At 34.8% G+C, this 19,682-nt stretch overlaps 1 protein-coding gene and 1 long non-coding RNA gene across 16 annotated transcripts in view; one reads left to right on the top strand and one right to left on the bottom strand.

Moving 5' to 3' along the window:
* LOC309661903 overlaps positions 1 to 19,682 on the top strand; it is a 1,098,809-nt gene that overhangs the window by 971,437 nt on the left and 107,690 nt on the right. The window lies entirely within an intron of this gene.
* The window catches only part of ANKRD17 (ankyrin repeat domain 17), a 169,412-nt gene that overhangs the window by 64,670 nt on the left and 85,060 nt on the right, over positions 1 to 19,682 (bottom strand). For 9 of the 15 annotated variants that reach the window (XM_082463682.1, XM_082463694.1, XM_082463692.1 and 6 more), the window contains exons 3-12: positions 16,649 to 16,805; positions 12,930 to 13,077; positions 12,520 to 12,667; positions 11,124 to 11,357; positions 8,209 to 8,303; positions 6,041 to 6,278; positions 4,489 to 4,680; positions 3,999 to 4,132; positions 1,746 to 1,833; positions 83 to 210 (exon numbers count right to left, since the gene is read on the bottom strand). In XM_082463682.1, coding sequence (XP_082319808.1) covers positions 83 to 210; positions 1,746 to 1,833; positions 3,999 to 4,132; positions 4,489 to 4,680; positions 6,041 to 6,278; positions 8,209 to 8,303; positions 11,124 to 11,357; positions 12,520 to 12,667; positions 12,930 to 13,077; positions 16,649 to 16,805 — 1,562 coding nt within the window. The remainder of the gene's footprint in view (positions 1 to 82; positions 211 to 1,745; positions 1,834 to 3,998; positions 4,133 to 4,488; positions 4,681 to 6,040; positions 6,279 to 8,208; positions 8,304 to 11,123; positions 11,358 to 12,519; positions 12,668 to 12,929; positions 13,078 to 16,648; positions 16,806 to 19,682) is intronic. The other 6 variants (XM_082463690.1, XM_082463691.1, XM_082463686.1 and 3 more) reach the window with 2 other exon arrangements.

Genomic DNA, 19,682 nt, shown 5'->3' with positions numbered 1-19,682 from the left:
GTGGAACTTATAGATAATAATTTGTTATGCTCAAGAGTGAAGATTAATTCACAATGCTACCTGAAACATTTGAGTTACATACTTTTAAACGGTGAGTAGGATCTGCCCCATGAGCCAAAAGTAGTTCCACCACTGCCAGATGACCCCCTGCACAAGCCAGGGACAGTACAGTATGGTCATTGTTAGCTGTGGTTCTATTCACATTTGCTCCTAAAACAGACAAGGCATGAAAAATCATGTTAATAGAGTGTTGTTTCTTAAATTATGGTAAACTTCAAAATCGAAGAGTAGAGAGAACAGTATACTGAAGCCCCACATACCCATTACCCAGCTTCAATGATTATAAACATGGCCAATCTCATTTCACATATACCCACATCCATTCTCCTCTCCCATCTTGAATTATTCTAAAACAAATCCCAGACAAACATGATATAATTTCATCCATAAATGTTTCAGTATGTACCATTAAAAGATAATGATAAAAGTATATATTATTCCTAATATAATCACTGTTTTAAAAAAGTAAAATATAAAATTTTATCTACATTTTAGTATCTTCAGTGGGAAAGATGACTAAAAACCAATAAAAAATAAACCACACTGCCCTCTATGGGCCAAATATGGAAGGAATTAACAAAAAATAGTAAGTAATAGTAGTATAATCTTTTTTCATTGGGAAATATCTGAGAATGAAAACAGGTACATTTTCCCCTTAATATGAATTCATCCCTGATTTGGAGCACTGTGCTATGCATGTGGGAAATGGAAGTAAAATACCAGGAAGAAACTGGAATCAGATTCATTAAAATTAACCAAAGAAGAGAGAAGATAATAACTGAAAATAATTTCATTCTTGAGAATACTATGTCTTATTTATAAACGTATAACACAAGGAAGTGTTCAAATTGCCTAAAAAATTTGACCAGTAAGTTATTTCTGATTTATTTTCTCTACCTACAAATGATTTCAAACTTTAGTATTTTTGGTAAGAAGGAAATGGCATATGTTGCCTTTTTAATTGTATATGGTCTACACAGTCTCACTTTTACTAATGTTGAATCAAAAATAAAATCTTTAATCTCCTATACTTAAGAATATAATGAAATCTCTAATCTTCTATACTTAAGTTCATGAAAAACTTTCAACTTGAACTTATACAGTGAATACCTAAAAAGTGATTTAAAGGAAGTAATAATATGCTACTTTTGTTATTAAGGATTTTGGTATTCAAAGTAGAATAAATGACCATGAATGAAAATGCATTTTTGGCATATTTGTTCCATTTCAATTTTGATTTTTTTTGGGGGTGCTATATTTATGACCACCTCTCTATATTTTACAAAGAAGGAAACTTAGGCCCAAGGAAATATAAAGAAGAAAAGTGACTTGCCCTCAAATTAATCAGTGGCAGAAACAACATAAAAATCCAGGTTTCAAGATATATTATTACATGAACAGAAAAGACTTAAAGGTATCTAAACCCTCAAAGTTTTTTACATAGAGAAATTTTTCTGTATTGAAATGTTTTTTAACAAGGGTGGTATTCGGTATCAGAACTCTTCACAGTTTGGAATGGTTCTATGTGTTGCAGGATGTTTATCAACTACCCACTCACAAAAATCTCAGTAGCATCCCTCTACCACGTGACACCTCCAAAATGTCCTTTACCTGTAAATCTCTTAATACCCAAGGGCAGGGGATAGATACCTGTGGAAAAAAATTACTGCCTTACACAAACCTACCTTTACTAATTAGGAACTGAACGGTACAAACATGACCAGCTCTTGCAGCTTTCATTAAAGGAGTTCTTCCACCTTCAGATTCATGCTCCTGTTTAAAAAACACAGACTTACTTGATATTTAATTTCTAATGAACAATTATTCTTTTTCATGAAAATCAAAAGGAAGAGAAGTGAACAAATTTCAGAATCTAAATATATTAAATAACATGCTTTGAAGTAAATCAAGGAATACATTCTTTAATTTAAACAATCTCAAATTAGAAACATGTTCTATGGAAATATAGATAAATTAAGAACTGGGGTTATATTCATGTGATTGTTACACCCTCATCTAAATCCATCTGGGTAATTTTTCCTTCTCTCTACAAAAAGGACTCTGGAACTTGAACAATGAATGGCACTCTAGCACAGCCCTCTCCAAACAATCAACATTATCAACATTATCCTAATCCACTACAAGTGATTTTCTTTTCATAAGTTTGTATCCTACGTATATGAATTTCTCTAAGTATATCACTCTCTGCCTTTACAGACTTCCCATTATCTCTATTTTACCGTACATAAAAATAACAAGGCTAGTGATATTTAATACCATCAATTATAAGATATTACTAGAGATTTCTGGCTTTCAAAAGGATGGAGAACCAGCTGCATTTTTGCAATTCAGAATAACAGCATAGGAAAAATTTTCAGATCTTACGGTATAAAGGTTTGAGAAAAAAACACCTTTTATAAAGCATTTTATATGTCAATATTTTTTACACTTACATCTGATGATTTTTCTCTTAAGTCATACACTAAGTTGTTTTAATTGCAATTCACTAAGCAAGATTACATTGCTGTATGTTTCACAGTCACTGTAGTAAACACTGGAAATTTAGTTCCTAAGCTGAAGAAGCTCAAAACCTAGTAAGAGGAAGATGCGCATGACTAGCTAGAATATAATGTGCGTCATAAGTTCTCCAAGAGTTGTACCAACACAGACAGAGCTGAAGGAGGCCACAATAGTAGTCTAATTTAACCCTCTCCTTTCATAAATGAGGAAAGAGAAGTTAAGTAAATTTTAAGTTAAGAAACCAGTTAATTGAGGAGCCTGTTTCTGCCTGCATGTGAGGTTCTGTCATAAACCATGAACTTCTACAGGAAAACACATTTACTTATTAATCTCAGCCTCACGAACACACGGGTGCTTATGTTTTAACTAAAACCTACCTTTCTTACTCCCTCACAGGCTAAACTGGAAGAATGACTATTTTCCCCACACACAATTGCTTTATTCTTCCCTACCTCTCAGGCTGTACTCATACTATTTCTTCCAACTGGAGTATCTCTTTTGTAACAAGAGCACAGTATCTACCTTTCTAAACCTTACCCAGCCCCAAACATAACATCTCAGATGACGTCTTCACCTCTTCTGAGCTTTTTTACTGTCTGTCCTTTCCCTATGACATCTCTTTGTAATCTACCTTAAAATGACCTCAGTAGGGACTTCCCTGGTTGCGTAGTGGTTAAGAATCCGCCTGCCAATGCAGGGGACACGGGTTCGAGCCCTGGTCTGGGAAGATCCCCAATGCTGTGGAGCAACTAAGCCCGTGCGCCACAACTACTGAGCCTGAGTGCCACAACTACTGAAGCCCATGCACCTAGAGCCCATGCTCCACAACAAGAGAAGCCACCACAACTAGAGAAAGCCCGTGCACAGCAACGAAGACCCAACACGGCCCTAAATAAATAAATAAATATTTTTAAAAATGACCTCAGTATTTCATCCTTCTCACTAAATAAAAAGTTATTTGAGGGAAAAATATTATTTACTGAATACTTATCTTTTTAACTCCTTTATTTAATAATGCTTTGAATGGTATAGGTACAATTTATTTCCTAAACGACAGTGAAATGCCACCTCTAAGCCATATTTGCCTTTTTATGACAAATCAGAAAAGCTTCTAAAAATAGCTAAGTACTTAATAGAAAATTTGTATTAATTATTACGATTAATTATTAACATATCAAACACAAAATTTTCCCTTTTTTGTAGGGGAAAAGGGGTAGTAGACTGGATAGTCCTGCTAACAAGGAAAATAAGAATGGACACCAAACAGCATAGGAAAAAAATATGACTAAATGAGATAAAAGCATGGCAAAAAGGCCAACATAAAATTAGAAGTAAAGAAATACCTTTTGTCTATAATCTTTCAATTAATTTCTTGTCCTAGCTTTAAATATTAAGATTTAGAAAGTGACATAGCTTACCAGATCTGCTCCTGCCTGAAGTAAGACATCTGCTACATCGGTATGACCATTTTCACAGGCGTATGTTAGTGCTGTATCCCCTGTTGCTGTTGTTGCATGAACATTAGCTCCTGCAGTAGTGTTAGATACACAGCCTTAATAAAAGAATCATAAGACACAAATGTGGATACTGAAATTTCTTCTAGATAAGCCATATCTCCTCAAATTAGACAAAACAGCCTTATCCATTTCTAGAAATAGAGAATATTGTCAGCATCTTTAAAAGCAAAAAAGAAAAAAAATTAGAAATAGATTACCGCTTAAAATTAAAACTGCAGATATTTCAAACAGCAATACGGTAAATTATTTATTCAGAATACACTAAAAAATTTATCACATTATTTTTCTATACACATTCAGTGCATCATACATCAAAAAAAAGCTATTTGCATTGTAATATTTTTACTTAAATAAATCATGTAAAAAAACTCCCAAATGCAAAAATGCCTACCTGCAGCTAATAAGTATTTAACTAACTCCAAATGACCCTCTTGAGCAGCTTCCATTAAAGGGGTAGAACACCCTAGTTCTATATCAGCTCCTGCCTTAATTAGAAAGTCTGCCACTTCCAGAAAGCCTCCACAGCAAGCCAAAGTCAAGGCAGTTTCTTGAGTTTCTTCTGTCTGTGCATTGATATTTGCTCCTAAAATAAAGATTCTAATTATTTAAAGAAAGTCATTAACTTATTCCAGAGATAAGCAAAACATGATTATTTCCTAGTAAACTATACTTCAAAAATGAACATTTATATTAATTTAGTAAATGATGAAGTACCTCTCCCCTATTCTAGGAGGCAGTTAAAAATAAAGAAAACTATCAAAACCACATCCACCAGTCCATATTTGATGTACACTGCTGGAATAAGATTTATTCAGCCAGAAGGTACAAGTCATGTGATTTAAGGCCTGAGAAAATAAACCACATTCCCTCGTTATAAAGATTCAAAATAATGATGATAAAGATGTTGATGAAAATGATAATAGATAATATTTAATATGCCGTTATTTGTCAGGCAATATTTAAAGCATTTTACATATTTTTGTTAGCTCCATTTTTACAGCTATGGAAATTGAGATTAACTAACTTGCCCAAGGTCACGACAACATTATCATCATCACTACTACCACCATCACCACAGTTAACACTTAACAGGCACTATATGACAAACAGTGTTCGAAAAGCTTTATACACATCTATAAACTCTCACAACAACCCTACAGACAACAAAATTGAGGCACAGAAGGTTAGAAACTTGCCTATAGTTACAAAATCGGCAAGCAGTGGATTTGTGATTCGAACCTAAGAAGTCTGCTCCGAAAACTACGCTTTTAAAATTCTAGTCAATATTACCTCTCAGTAAAAGGTTTTTAAAACATGTGCCATTCCTCTTAAATTTGTACAAACAAAACCTTTACTACTAAAAGAGATATAAAACCAGGCTACCAATATGGATAGAGATGTGAGATTACTTCTAAACTTAAGGTATCTTAATACAGTCAAGTAACTGTTTCACTTTCCCCAAAAGAGAGGCCCACTGTGTACTGAGCTCCTTGACAGATTCTTATACATGCATTCTTGCATTCTCATCAAGTTAGCCCTTATGGCAAGATTTCCCATAGTGTACTTTATGAAACACTAGAAACATCAAATATTTATTAATAGGTATTCTGCCCTAAGAGGCATTCTCTCAATATATTAGCTGCAGAAATGCTGAATCTCATACATGCCCCCACATAACCTACAACCCTATCCCACCCCCACTTCTTTCTATTTTTATTAACACAGCACAAAATGGCTTGAAAGCTCTTAAATACTAAAGAAGTCCATCTGATTTTATTTAGTACAGTATGAGAGCTGTTTTCAAAGAAAATATTTCATCTTTAATTTTTGTGATAGCAACTCATTACAAATCTACTAGAAAAATGAAATAAATTCAATTTTATAAAATCATAATCTTACATTTTACACATTTATGCGTTAGTGTCTTGATTGGTATTGGTTACCTTGGCCTAAAAGTAATGCCACCATTTCTTCATGTCCTTCACGAGCAGCTTCCATCAATGGTGTATAACCTTCATCATTGACCTCTTCCAGGCTAGCTCCTCTTTCAATAAGTAAAGCCGCAAGTTCCACGTGCCCACCACATGCAGCCAAAGTCAATGGTGATTCAAATGAATCAGCAGGCATGTTCACTTGGGCACCACTGTCAAGAAGTAACCTAGCTACTTCAACGTGGCCATCCTGATTACAATGCAATTAAAAAAACTGAATCAGTACCATTAAAAAATCTTTAAAAATACTTCTCAATTGCTATACAATGAAGTTTGCTGATCTCAATTCAAATTAAGAATTAATAAATCTACATTTAACAGGTGAGTAAGCAAGCATTAATTAAGACATATCTACAGTTTACTCTAGTAGTAAATAGCAATTGAGGATATAAAATATGTAGAAAAATACCTTCAGTCAAAAAGCTTATTAACCGTCAGAAAAAAAAAAACCAGTAAGCACATAAAATAAGAGATTACTGTGAGATAACATCAACACTGCATAGTATAAGCTTAAATGCTAAAAGGATAAAGTTTAGAAAGGGAAAGTAGGATTTTCATAGAAACCTTAAGGATAAGCAAAGTTTTGGCTAGGTAGAAAAAGAAAAATCCAATACTTTTTAGAGGAGTGGGGGAATTGAGCATGATGTGTTAGGGAAAAGGGAACACAATATGTACATGGTAATTCCTTTGTTGTTCGACAATCAAATGCCAGTGAAAATTAAGAAAAAGAAAAAGAAGTTCTCTCTTAATATCTTCCGTCTTCTTTACCGGTCTCCCTTTCTCAGTTTCCCTAAATATTGGCAACCCCAAGGCTCACTTTTCCATTCCTTCTTCCTTTGATACAATTTTTCCTTCTGTATTACCTCACAGACATTTCAACTTCTTTTGAACATGTCATGCCCATTTTTGCCTTGGTACTTGCCATACTACACAACTTTAAAGTCTTATCACTGTGGTTACTTTGCTGTTCCTTTAGCTCAGAATTTTCTCCCTCCATAAGGAGTCAACTCCTACATTTCCTTTAAAGTCCAGTTTAAAACCTCAGTCTCTTAGCAAGTCTCCAAACGTATGGCCCCTACTAGTATCTTTCATCTACTTATAACACTTCCATTGCATGCAGAGTAGGTCTACAGAATATTCCACTTTAATTTTTTAATCTACATACAGTTTGTTTCTCTAATGGGGGTGGCAAGGATGTTTTAAGTTCCTTACACACATTATGTCATTTAATCCTCACAACAACCCTAGAGAAGGATATTATTTTAACAGATGGGGAACTCAAAACCCTCCCAGAAAACTTGTTTAATCAAAAGAATAATTTACTAAAGCAAACACTGGTATGGCAATAAGAAAAACAAAAAATAACAAGTCTTAAATGGCTACTTAATTTTTTTTTTAATTAGTAATTAAAATTTAACATCCTTTCAATAATTCTCTGAAGGGAAGTTGAGACAAGAAACTTAAAATTAATTTTGGGTCTGTTTTATCTTTGGTGTGTTTTTCTCATAAATCTGTCTATAATGTTATTCTGATTCATTTCTGTGCCACAAGTCATAGACTGAGATACAAAAGTTTAGAGTACTATTATTACGCATTCTCAAGTACAAATTTAAAAAAAAGTTCTTGAAAAAAGGAATTCAGGGCTGAGAAAAGACCACGATAGAGGATCTTTGGGAAGGGAGAATCTTTGGAAAGGGATCTTTGGGAAAGGAGAATGACAGAGGGAGAATTATGTAATGCAAATAATATTTTAATTTCAAATTTTTCATAAACTTTACATTACGGGTTTGATGAACATGTTTTACTTAGTAGTATTATGTGCATACTCTGTGGATTATGTTCTCATTTTTAATATCCTTGATCAATCTTTTAAAAAGTCACTTTTTGTGCCAATTACATAAAACCAGAAAATGAAGGTAGTGCTACAAAGCTTCAGAAAGCACCTCTGATAGAAGTTAATATTGCACAACTGGCTCTTATAACTCAGATAGCTGAGGTTCTGATCCACAAGTCATGATAAACAGAATCTTTCAACCCAAGGAAATGGCACTCACTATACACTGGCTCTGTCTCTACCTAATATATAAATATATTTCATGTATGTATTTCACCAATCTTACCATGCAAGCCTCCATTAAAGCAGTGTGCATTTCATCTGTTTTATGCTCTTGATCTGCGCCTGCTTCCAAAAGAAATCGCACCATCTCTAGATGTCCTAAACCAAAAGTTTATAAGATTACTTAAAAATATTTTATAATTCCCCGAAAATAAAATTACAATATTTTGAAAAGTTATATTTAACTTAACAGCAATACATTTATTACCACAATACTAAAGTCAGCTACAAGCCACCCTCAACTGCCCAACACAAATTATACAAGTGATCTGTGCTGTTCTACTCCTTACCCTGTTACCCTAGAAACTGCTATTACTAAAATCCTTGCTGTAGGTGAGCAAAGGTGGCCCTAAAATGCAACACCCAGAATAACCCCTCTACAATCTTTTTAGGGCCCAGGCATGCCATAGTTATTTTATTTATACTATAGACTAAATTAGCTTTTGTGAACCAGTAGCCTGGGATGATAATCATCACTGAAGTTATTTCTATGAGGAAATGAGCTTTAAGTTTCAATAACTAACTCACAGACATCTTAGGAACAACCTGCTTGTAAGTTGGAAACCGTATATATAAAAATATTCTTGAAACAACACCATTTATATTTATTCATTTATTTAGATATAAATATATATATACACATACATATATATACACACACACATATATTTATGTAGTTTCAAATAAACCATATGCTTCAGTTCAGATAAAGATTACCTTGTGAGTAGTTACAATGAACATAAATTATATTTTAAAAAGGACTTCAGATACTATGTAAGAAACAGTAGAAAAGTGACTAATTTTTTTCCAACTTCATCTGGAATGAGCTGCAGTCAATTTTCAGTCAACTGGGAATGGAGGAAGGAGTGGATGGCAGAAGGAGTGGATGGCGGAATCATGAACAGTTAAAATTAACTCTGGTGAATAAGTGTAGCACCTGCCATACCTTGTTTTTGCTAACAAACTATCTCTCCTTCCTCTCTGTCATTCTCCCTTCCCAAAGATCCACATCAATGTTTAGTCTCAGCCTGAATTCTATCCCTTCCCCATCTCCTCCTTGTCAATCTGTATCCTAAGAGACCTCACCAGAAATAGAGGAAAGTAAGAGTGTCCATGGATCCTTGGAAGTAGTAGAGATATTCTCCACCAGCTCAGTTCTATATCCAGTTTCTCTAACGAAAGCCTGCAAGCCCCAACCTCAGCAGGGTGGGGCTACAAGCATAGGAGAGAGGGAAGAGTAGTTATACATTGCCCCATCTCAAAGCTCATTGGCCAGCTGGGTCTCAGTAGTAAAATGGAGCTAGGTCCTGTTTCAAAAGTATTTGCTGGAAAGAGGAGAGAGAGCCACCCAATCAGCCTGCCCTGGAGAGGCTGCCCCAAGGCTTAATTTCTCCCCTCCCAATGAAGATCAACCTCTGCGTGACTACTAAACAGAACTGGAGAAGTAAGAGACCTCAGCTGTGCTTCCTAAGTACCCTTAATCTGAATTATCTGTAACACGAGATAATCAAAAGTCCTTTAGAGCACATTTTTACATTTAACTTAAATTTTAGTCATTTATGTGTCTAAGGAGTATTTTAGCCATGTTTTTTAAGTGAAGTTATTCCAAAAGACCTAACAAAACCCTGGCCACTCTGAAGTACTGATAGAATGAAACAAAACAACAGGAGGGCCAACGCAAGGGTGCAGGAATCAAAGCCCTGGGTGCAAAATTTAAGGAGACATTCGCTCACAAGCTAGTGTACGTGAAGATTCAGCCATTGAGAGTGAGTGCCTCCTTAACTTTTGTACCTTGCCTTGCAAGAGCTTTTTCTTGATGCCTCTGGGTCAAAAATGTATCACTTATTCTATGATACAATCATGACACAGCTGCAGATGGTAGAAAACATTGAAGTGAATGGCTATGCAGGTATAAAATTTCATGAAATTTTCTTTTTAAAAAGTTTCTTAGTTTATAGCAATTTATCTGTCAAAAAGGTTGATTCCGAAAACTGTCTGGCTCTGTGGCTGTCTTTTTAGAATCTAGAATCTAGATTAACTAGCTGAAGACCAAGTATCTTTCCAGACAATTATCTTGCTCCCCCCAAAAGAAGATATTTTACTCTATTATCAATATTTTCAGGTTGATCGACATCATTTAGAACACTATGTACCCCCTTTGTACAGCTATATATTGGTAGGTATTCTCAATTTCTACCAGCTCTTCCTTCTAACTTTATTAAACATGTTGATACTCTAAAATTGTTCTTTTGAATACAAACTCCCTCCACACCACTTTTTATTTTTCTTTTCATATATCCTCCTTTCTCTTCAATTTTTTTCCTTTCTTCTTGGTATCATGAGAAATAGCTTAAGCACCTTCTTGTTAATAAATCATTCTAGCTTCTATTTATTTATTTCTTTACTGGCCACATTGCACGGCACGTGGGATCTTAGTTCCCCTACCAGGGATCTAACCCACGCCTCCTGCAGTGGAAGCGCGGAGTCTTAACCACTGGACTGCCAGGGAAGCCCCTCATTCTAGCTTTTATTGCATTTACTTTAAATTTACAGGCTAAATACTTCTGGATTCAATAGGATTCTTTTGTGTAAACCAGGCAAAATACTCTGACAAGCAAAATCATTAAAAACTACAGTGCATATTAAAATTAAATAACTGTTTCTAATAAACAACTGGATCGATAGTCATTTTTCATTGACAATATTTATAATATTGAGTGTATATTTTAAAAGTTTAATATATAAAGTTTATATATTAAACTTTTAAACTCTAAAACACTTTAAACACTTACTTATAATGTACTATATACTATTACCATATTTTATTTTTTATTTTAAGTGATTAACCATTCTATATGAAGTAACTGTCATTTCATGAGTTTAAAAACTTTGTTTAAAAAAACAAGTTCTTTACTGTACCTTTGTAACAAGCTAACGTAAGGGCACTCTCTTTGAATTCATTGGAATGCGTATTAATGCCAGCCCCATTTTCTAGCAGCAATCTGGCTACTTCCACATGTCCAGCACTTCCAGCTTCCATAAGAGGAGTATGACCATTTTCATTATGGTCCTCAATACTAGCACCGGATTCCAAGAGCACCTTTACAACGTCTACATAACCTCCAGCACAAGCATATGTAAGTGCTGTATTGCCTATTTGAATGAAGAAAAACAAAGACATTAACATAAAATACCAAAATAAAACAGAGGTTTATTTAGTATCAAACACAAAACTGAAATGAGAGACTATAATCTTAATAAATTTAGCTATTACACTTATATATATAATTCTTTTCTTCATTACATTTTATCTTACTGAAATCAACTCCCTATTCTTTCCATTTAAAAATCAGGGTCAAACACATGTGGAAAATCAGATACACTTAACACAATTGTAGAGTTATAAAAGAACTGAGCAATTCTGAAACTAACTTCCCACATGAGGAAAAAGTTACAACGATTCTAACTTTAATCAGAGAAATGTTTCCCAAGCTTTATTTTTTCTTTGGATTATAATTATTCATCATATATAGATATACCTCATACCGTTACTTTTAATCATGTACTGTTTTCACTACAACTTTACACATCAGTTAACTGGTGGCCAAAGTTAAAATAATTTCAAAAACATTCCCTCATAATGATAAAAATCTCCCATGTTACAGGGGAAAAAAAGTTAACTTTTGGGTAAAATAAGAATTCCTAAAACCCCCTCAAACCAGAACATGCAGACCTTTAAAATTATTTTAAATATTTAATAAATCTAAAAATCTTGCATGACGGAAATGCACAAAATATATTTTCACATATTTTAGAGCTTTTACACAAATCCATCTATGCCCAAATTTGAAAGAAAAAAAAACTTATTTAGATTAACATTGTCTCTTGTGTAACACAACGTTTTCATAATACTTTCTTTTTCTATAGGCCACAATTTATTAACACTCGGCAATGACAGACCTGCCTTCTGTTGCATATCCTTCTTATTCTCCCTGCCCTCCCTTCCATTTTCCCCTGATAAATAGGAAACTTGGGTTTGAGAGGTGGAGACCATCCTCTCCACTTCCAAGAGGATGGTCCTTTAACTGGGCCAGTGTTTAATATAAAAGAACCAAGGCCAGTTAATAGCACTCATACACAAAACAGGAGAAATTTCATTCAAAATACATGCTATGTATTTTAAGCCTAATGCACAGATATATACAAATGTGCAGCATTGATAATTGCAAAAGCATCACTAATGATCACTTTCATGTGAATTAATTACTATCAGAGGGTGTTAATATTTAAAAACTGAAAAAGAAGTATGCATAACCTGTTGAAGACTGTGCATTGACATCAGCTTTATGAGCTAGCAGCAACTTCACAATTTTGACATGTCCTCCATTAGCAGCAGCCATTAAAGGTGTAATGTCACCTTTGATCCCCCTATCTTCCACATTGGCATGCATTGCCAACAAAACCTTATGAAAGAAAAAGTTTAAAAGATATTAGAAAATAATATTTTCACCAAAATTTTTTGAACATATATTTATGTTAACACCTACCTAGTCATACTACAGAGCCAATAAGCAAAAGAGCCAATAAATAAAAAAAATGTATCTAACAAAACTATTTCTTGAAATGAGCCTGATGGTTGATTTTATTTTATTATTTCCTTAATACACAGTCCAAATTAAGACAAAACAATCAAAAAACTGTGAGCTTTATTTTGATAATACAAACCTGTGCAAGCTCATAATATCCAGCAGAACAAGCTAAACAAAGGAGGCTCTCCCCTTCCTCAGTGTGTTCATTTACACTTCGCCCTTCAATGAGTAACTTTCGCACAGCATTTACATCTCCTTCTGAACAGGCTTCTGCCAAACTGCGGCTATTGGGGGAAGAATATTGTAATATCAGGATATAAGAATATAAAAAATTGCCCAGCATAAGTGTTGATTTTTTTGAAATTAATCTGGACAGTAGTGCTAAAAAGAATGATTATTTCAATATGACTCATAACAAAAAGAAAATAAAATGATTCAGTTCACTGAGTTTTTAAAATCTACATATAAAAGTCACTGAATTAAAATTATCCACATTACAAAATGTTTTCAGTCATGTAACTGAAAGATAAAGTCTAATTTACTATAAGTAGGGAAAAAATCCAAAATTTTAAAACATAAAATTGTATAGAAAAATCACATGAAGGAAATACAAGTTATAATTACACTTCTGTTTGTTTAGTCACTAGAAAAATTTTATAAGATTTAATGAAATGGGTAAAACTTTTACTAATTATAAATGCCTATCTGAGTTCTTCAATCAAGTAAAGGGAAATCAGATAGGAAAGTTGTGAGCATGTAATTTTGACTAATCTATGAATAACTGAGAAGGAGATTCTTTTTTTGAAGTATTTACTTATGCCATCATGTTTTGGGGAAGTATGAAAAATATCCAGGTAAGGCAAAGGCTTAATTCAAGCAAAAGGAGAGTGGAAAAAGTGGTGGAACAACAGAAAGTTATATTTAGAGTAAAGCATTTGCCCTGTAAATCTTCCAAAAGAATTTCAACTATGGACATTTCTAAAGATTCCTTCACTTGCGGCTAAAATTCATTCTTAGAAAAACACTAAATCCAAGTCTCTTCATTAATATTCTCTTTATTTCAAATATACCTCAATTCTTACAACCTCCTCTTAAAACGTGGCCCTGTCACTTCAGGTACTAAAGCCATCATCCATGGATAACCTGTTTTCTACACCCATATTATCACTACCACCCAGTTTAAAGAACATCACCCTCAGCCAAGATTATGGCGAAGTCTCCTAAGCAGTCTCCCTGCTTTTACCCTTGCTCTCCTTCAGGCTCTTTTCAGTGAAGGAGCCAGAGAGATCTTGCTTAAAGGAAGTAGACCTGTCACTCCTCTGCTCAGAATCCTCCACTGGCCTTTAACCTTACCCACAGTAAAAGTCAGAATCCTTGTAAGACCTGTCCAGTGGTAGGATCTCAAACTCCTCCTTTTACTTCTCTGGTCTCATCACCTACTATTCTCACTTACTCTTTCCGCTTTAGCCAAATTGGCTTTCCCATTTTTCATCAAAAATGCTAATTAAGCTGCAACTCCAAGATTTAGGTATCTGCTATCCCTCTGACAAAAAAGCTTCTCCCAGGCGCAGCTCACTGCCTTATCTATTTCAGGTCTTTGCTAAAAAGCCACCTTTTAAATGAGGGTTTCCCTGACTACCCTATTAAAAATGCAACATGATCCCTAACCCCAAACACTGCCTTAGCACTTCCCCATTCAATTTCTTCTGCCCATAATCGTTATCATTGTATGCCATACTATATATTTTGTCTACCTGTTAACTGTACTGTCCCCTGCCAAAGTGAAAGTCTCAAATAGCACTTAATAAGTTTGTCTCTTAATTTCCCATTTTATAGGCAAAGACAGTCTCTAGACTCAATGTTCTCTATCACATTTAAGTAAGTTCAGGACAAATCCCTCCCACAAGACATTTCATATATAAGAACATACTTTTTCTCCCTTTCGGGTGGTCTCTCATTCTCTCTCTCCCCCTCAGGCACACATCCTCCTTTATTTCCCCATTTGAACTTTCATTCAATTCCCTTAGGTGTGTTAGCTTTAAAAGAGCCTTTCAGGAACTACTCTAGCAACAGTTGAACTTCACAACTTCTGAGCAAAGGGTATGTTAAATCTGGCACATGGCACCACACTTAACTAATGTAAAACCTGGCACATAACACCCACTGCGTGCCACTGTTTCTCAAGCTTTGCTGAACAAATATGACTGTCACAAACATGGTCTAGTGTTTTGCTGATCACTTTTAGTAGTGTCAGTGCCAAAGAATCTATGACTCTTTATTTTTCTATTCTATTTCCTGCTTGAACTAGCTTTAATATACTCTTCAAGGTGTCTTGCCAGTCCCAGAAGGCACATTAAAAAATATCTGGAGAATATCAATAATATTGTAGGCTAGAAAAACTGAACGTTAACTAAGGAATAGAACTGGAAGTTAACTAAAGAAGGAGAGTCAATCTATGAGAAGGATGGTAAAATAAATTAATAAAAACAGAAAACTTAGATGAATGAAGACAAACACAGAGTTAAGAGAAACAGCAAATTCACACTCTTGTTAATACTAAAAGATGTTGCATAAAACCACTATTATATAAAAGACAATTCTTGAATGCTATTTTTTATTCTCTAAACTCATATATAAAAGAGTATTCTCATTTTTTCAACTATTTAAAGGTAACTGCTAAAATACAGTTGACCCTTGAACAACACGGGGGTTAGGGGAAACCACACTCCACTCAGCTGAAAATCTGCAAATAACTTAATCAGTCTGCCCTCCATAAATGCAGTTCCTCCATATCTCTATATCCACGTTTCTGCATCCATGGATTCAACCAACCACAGGCTGTGAAGCAATGTAGTATTCACCACTGAAAAAAACCTGTGCTGGGAGTTCGCTGGTAGTCTAGTGGTTAGAATTTGGCTTTCACTGCCGTGGCCTGGGTTTAATCCCTGGTCGGGAAACTGAGATCCACAAGCCACGTGGCATGGACAAAAGAAAAAAAAAAAAGAAAGAATAAAAACCTGTGTATAAGTGGACCTGTGCAGTTCAGACCTGTGTTGTTCAAGAGTCAACTGTAAATAAAATGGCTTAATGGCTTCTTTTCAGTTAAAGGAAAAAAAAAGAAGCCTCTGAAGGGTGAAGACAGTAACATGTATTAATGGTTCTTTTCCAGCTGCTTCCTTGGCATTGTATTTTTCATTATACTATCCATAATTGTTTTATATACAAGATGGTGTGATTGTTTTTTATTGCATAACACCATCAGAAAAACTTTAAAGGCCAAGTCAGAAAATATTTACTGAGTTCTTACTAAACGTGAAATATTATATAAAAGGAATTATAGGACAAATAAAAATAACATCCCTGGAACTCACTTACATTCAAGTTACGGAAACTAGATCTTTGACGTTTTTGAACATTCATAAAACAAATAAGCAAATAAAAACCCTGCCCTTTAAAATGGTCAGAACTATGCACATGAAGTAGAAAATGGCATGACTAATTAGAAATCATTTACTTCTTTGTCACCAAAACATTAAAAGAAAACAAAATCTAAATAAGCAAAAGGTCTTTTATAATATATTGGCTAAGAAGTCAGCCTTGTAGTCAGACACTGGTGTCCTGCCTCTGCTACTTGTTACCTATTCAATCTTAAGTTGCTTCTTTTCAGCTTTTCATGAGTAAAATGGGAATAAAAACAAAATCCATGCCTAAGGATTTTTGTGAGTATAAGTAAGATATCACAGGTAAAGTGGTTAGCATAGTGCCAGGCACAAAATACATGCTCAGTAAATGTTAGCTATTTTAATTATTTTTAAGAAAATGTTTTTATACCGATCACAGTGGAAACACACTTACTTGTCCGACTGCCCTGCATTTGCTGTGCTTTCAGCTCTCATACGGGTAAGTGCAGCAGCAGCTTCATCCAACGCACAACTAACAGATGATGTCAACCTCCGAAGCACTTCAGGATCTGCAAAGGCTTTACCATCAGCCGTAGATAATTTGCCTATTCCTATTATATTATTTTCACACCAATTCGGATATACCCAAAAGGAGAAACAAAGCAAAATTCAAGTTACTTAACTCTATTTATGTTAAACTCCAAATGATACACTGGACATATATATTGCCTGGCCAGAATCTTCTGGGAAATCACTGTTCTCCAGTTTTCTATTAGTCTTATTCCTTCCATGTGGTCCATAAGTGCTCAACTCTGTGACTCTCTGGTTCTAGAAATGGGTCATTGGTCTATGCTGGGACAATCGGGTGTCCTCACTCAGACTTCTGCCGTACGTTTGCAAGAAGAACCTATGCTCAAAGGTTGCTAAATTGTGAGTCATGAGCTATTTGGTCACTTTTATCACCACAAAGAGAAAAAGACTACCCAAAATAAGTCAACATAGAGGAGAGGAGAGCAGAGAAATAGGAAGGAGACAGTTCTGATAAAGTTATATTTGACTCATTGACACTAGTAGTGCCAGAAGCCAGCACCATCCCTATACCTTTGGTAAATGCCCATTTTCGTTTAAGAATGTTTAGTTGGGCTACTACCACTTGTGACCAAAAAAATGGCCATATAAGACATTATAGGTTATATAAAAGATAACCTATCTATGAGTACTTATTTGCTTCAAATTATGACTACAATTTACTACATACACCCAAAATCATGTCTAAAAACACCATATCTAAAAAATATTCAGAATAGACAAATTTTTTTTAAATTTCAAAAGCAGAAATGGTTAGTTACCATGTACATGAAACACAACTTGTTGCTATTCTACATATCACTATATAGCAAGCTGATCTCTAACCTTTATTATTCTAAACTCAGTGCTGCTTAATCCAGGCTGCCCATCAGTGGAGCCTTTCAAAAGTACAGATGCTGAACTCTCCTATATCTAAAGATATAATTCAGTAAGTAAAAGGAAGGCCTAGGGATCTACATACTTTAAAGGCTCTAAGGAGATTCTGATGCACAGCCAGGATTAAGAACCTTTGCTCTAACTTGAAGATAAAACATCTAATGTTATAATGGATATTACAGAACCCCACTACTCAACATGTGGTTCATGAACTACTGATAGAAGCATTACTGTCACTTGGGAGCTTGTTAGAAATGCAGAATCTGAGACCCTAAAATTTACTGATCAATAACCTGCATTTAAAAAAAATTTTTTTTAATAGCTACTTTATTTATTTATTTATTTTTGGCTGTGTTGGGTCTTCGGTTCGTGCGAGGGCTTTCTCCAGTTGCGGCAAGCGGGGGCCACTCTTCATCGCGGTGCGGGGACCGCTCTTCATTGCGGTGCGCGGGCCCCTCACCACCGCGGCCCCCCCCGCCGCGGGGCACAGGCTCCAGACGCGCAGGCTCAGCAGTCGTGGCCCACGGGCCCAGCCGCTCCGCGGCATGTGGGATCCTCCCAGACCAGGGCTCGAACCCGCGCCCCCTGCATTAGCAGGCAGACTCTCAACCACTGCGCCACCAGGGAAGCCCAATAACCTGCATTTTTAAAAAAGATCCCCAAGTGATTCAAACGCAATTAAGGTTTAAGAAACACTATTAGAGGTTTTAAAACAAACTATTTAACTAAGACAAAGACCAAAAAGATCTCCCAAGTGATAATAAACATATCTGTACAGATTTCTTTTAATAGTGGAAGGACTCAATAATATCATATAAGTTTGTGTTTGAAGTTTATTTAAAAAAAACTTTATACGCATTTGCTTTTCCTTCTGACAAATCCAAGATATGAAATATTACATCTTATGGAATAAATATGGCAAAAAGCATTTCTGATTTTAGATATTTAGATATAACAAATGTTCAGAGCAGTCAAATATAGTGTCTGCTACAATCAAGATGTACAAAGGATAAATAAAAGCAGTCTTAATCTGGTAAGACTGATACCTACTGCATAATTTGTGCCACTAATATTAAAAGCCAACTGTAGTCTGAACGTGCTACAGTAGTATTTATTCAATAAGATATCTGTGGTTAGTTAAGTATCCTAACATTATTGAGGCCAATATCACAGATGCATTCTCACATGAGAGAATTAGCTCCAATATTTTAGCCAACTCAGATTGGCTATATAACAACTATTTGTCAGTGACAAAAAAGAACTAAACAAGAGGATACGTCCAGATCAGAAGAAAGTAATCTCTGTGTTAAAAAAAAATAACATTTAAAATAAAATATTCCATATTAAATTTTTATGAACTTCTCATATCTTCATAAGTAAAGGTAACTATTTTAGTAAAAATATCTAGGAAGTAACCTAAGAAATACATAGTAACCTTTCAAATAAATAAACAGTGATTGGAAATTAATTTATCTAGCTACTCTGGATTATGGTGATCTTTTTTACTAGTCTTATTCAATTATTAGATATTAATCAGTGAAGATCAGTAACAGAAAAGATACATGATGACCAAATTATTCTTTCCAAGTTATGACATTTAATCAATTGAACAGAACCATATAATTTCAGAGAAAAGGTGTATCAAATGATTACCTAGATTTCTGATTTCAAGATGATTTTAAGACAATTATTTCCCCCCTTTTTCTTCTCAGAACTTACTCAAAGGAGAACTAAAATACAATAGGAACTCCATCTGTGATAAAACTAGAAGAAATTTGTAAATCAAAGCTAATATTCATGAAGACATAGTAAAGAGGAGATTAACTGACTTAGCAGAACAGAATAAGCAGAAATATAGAAATCAGTGAGAAACAAAGTGATCAGCCCAATAGGACTCAGGAGTTATATACAGGTTCCAGGTTCAGGGGTGAGGCTTGGGTTGGAAAACAGAGAGACTGGCTGAACACCTGTGAGGAACAGTCAGACATTTAAGACTCCATCCCAAACTGCACAGCCAGATAATT

Source organism: Balaenoptera physalus (assembly GCF_965194825.1).
Source record: "Balaenoptera physalus genome assembly, chromosome: 5".
In the NCBI taxonomy this organism is placed as follows: Eukaryota; Metazoa; Chordata; class Mammalia; order Artiodactyla; family Balaenopteridae; genus Balaenoptera; species Balaenoptera physalus.
This window is presented reverse-complemented; position numbering and strand designations above follow the sequence as displayed.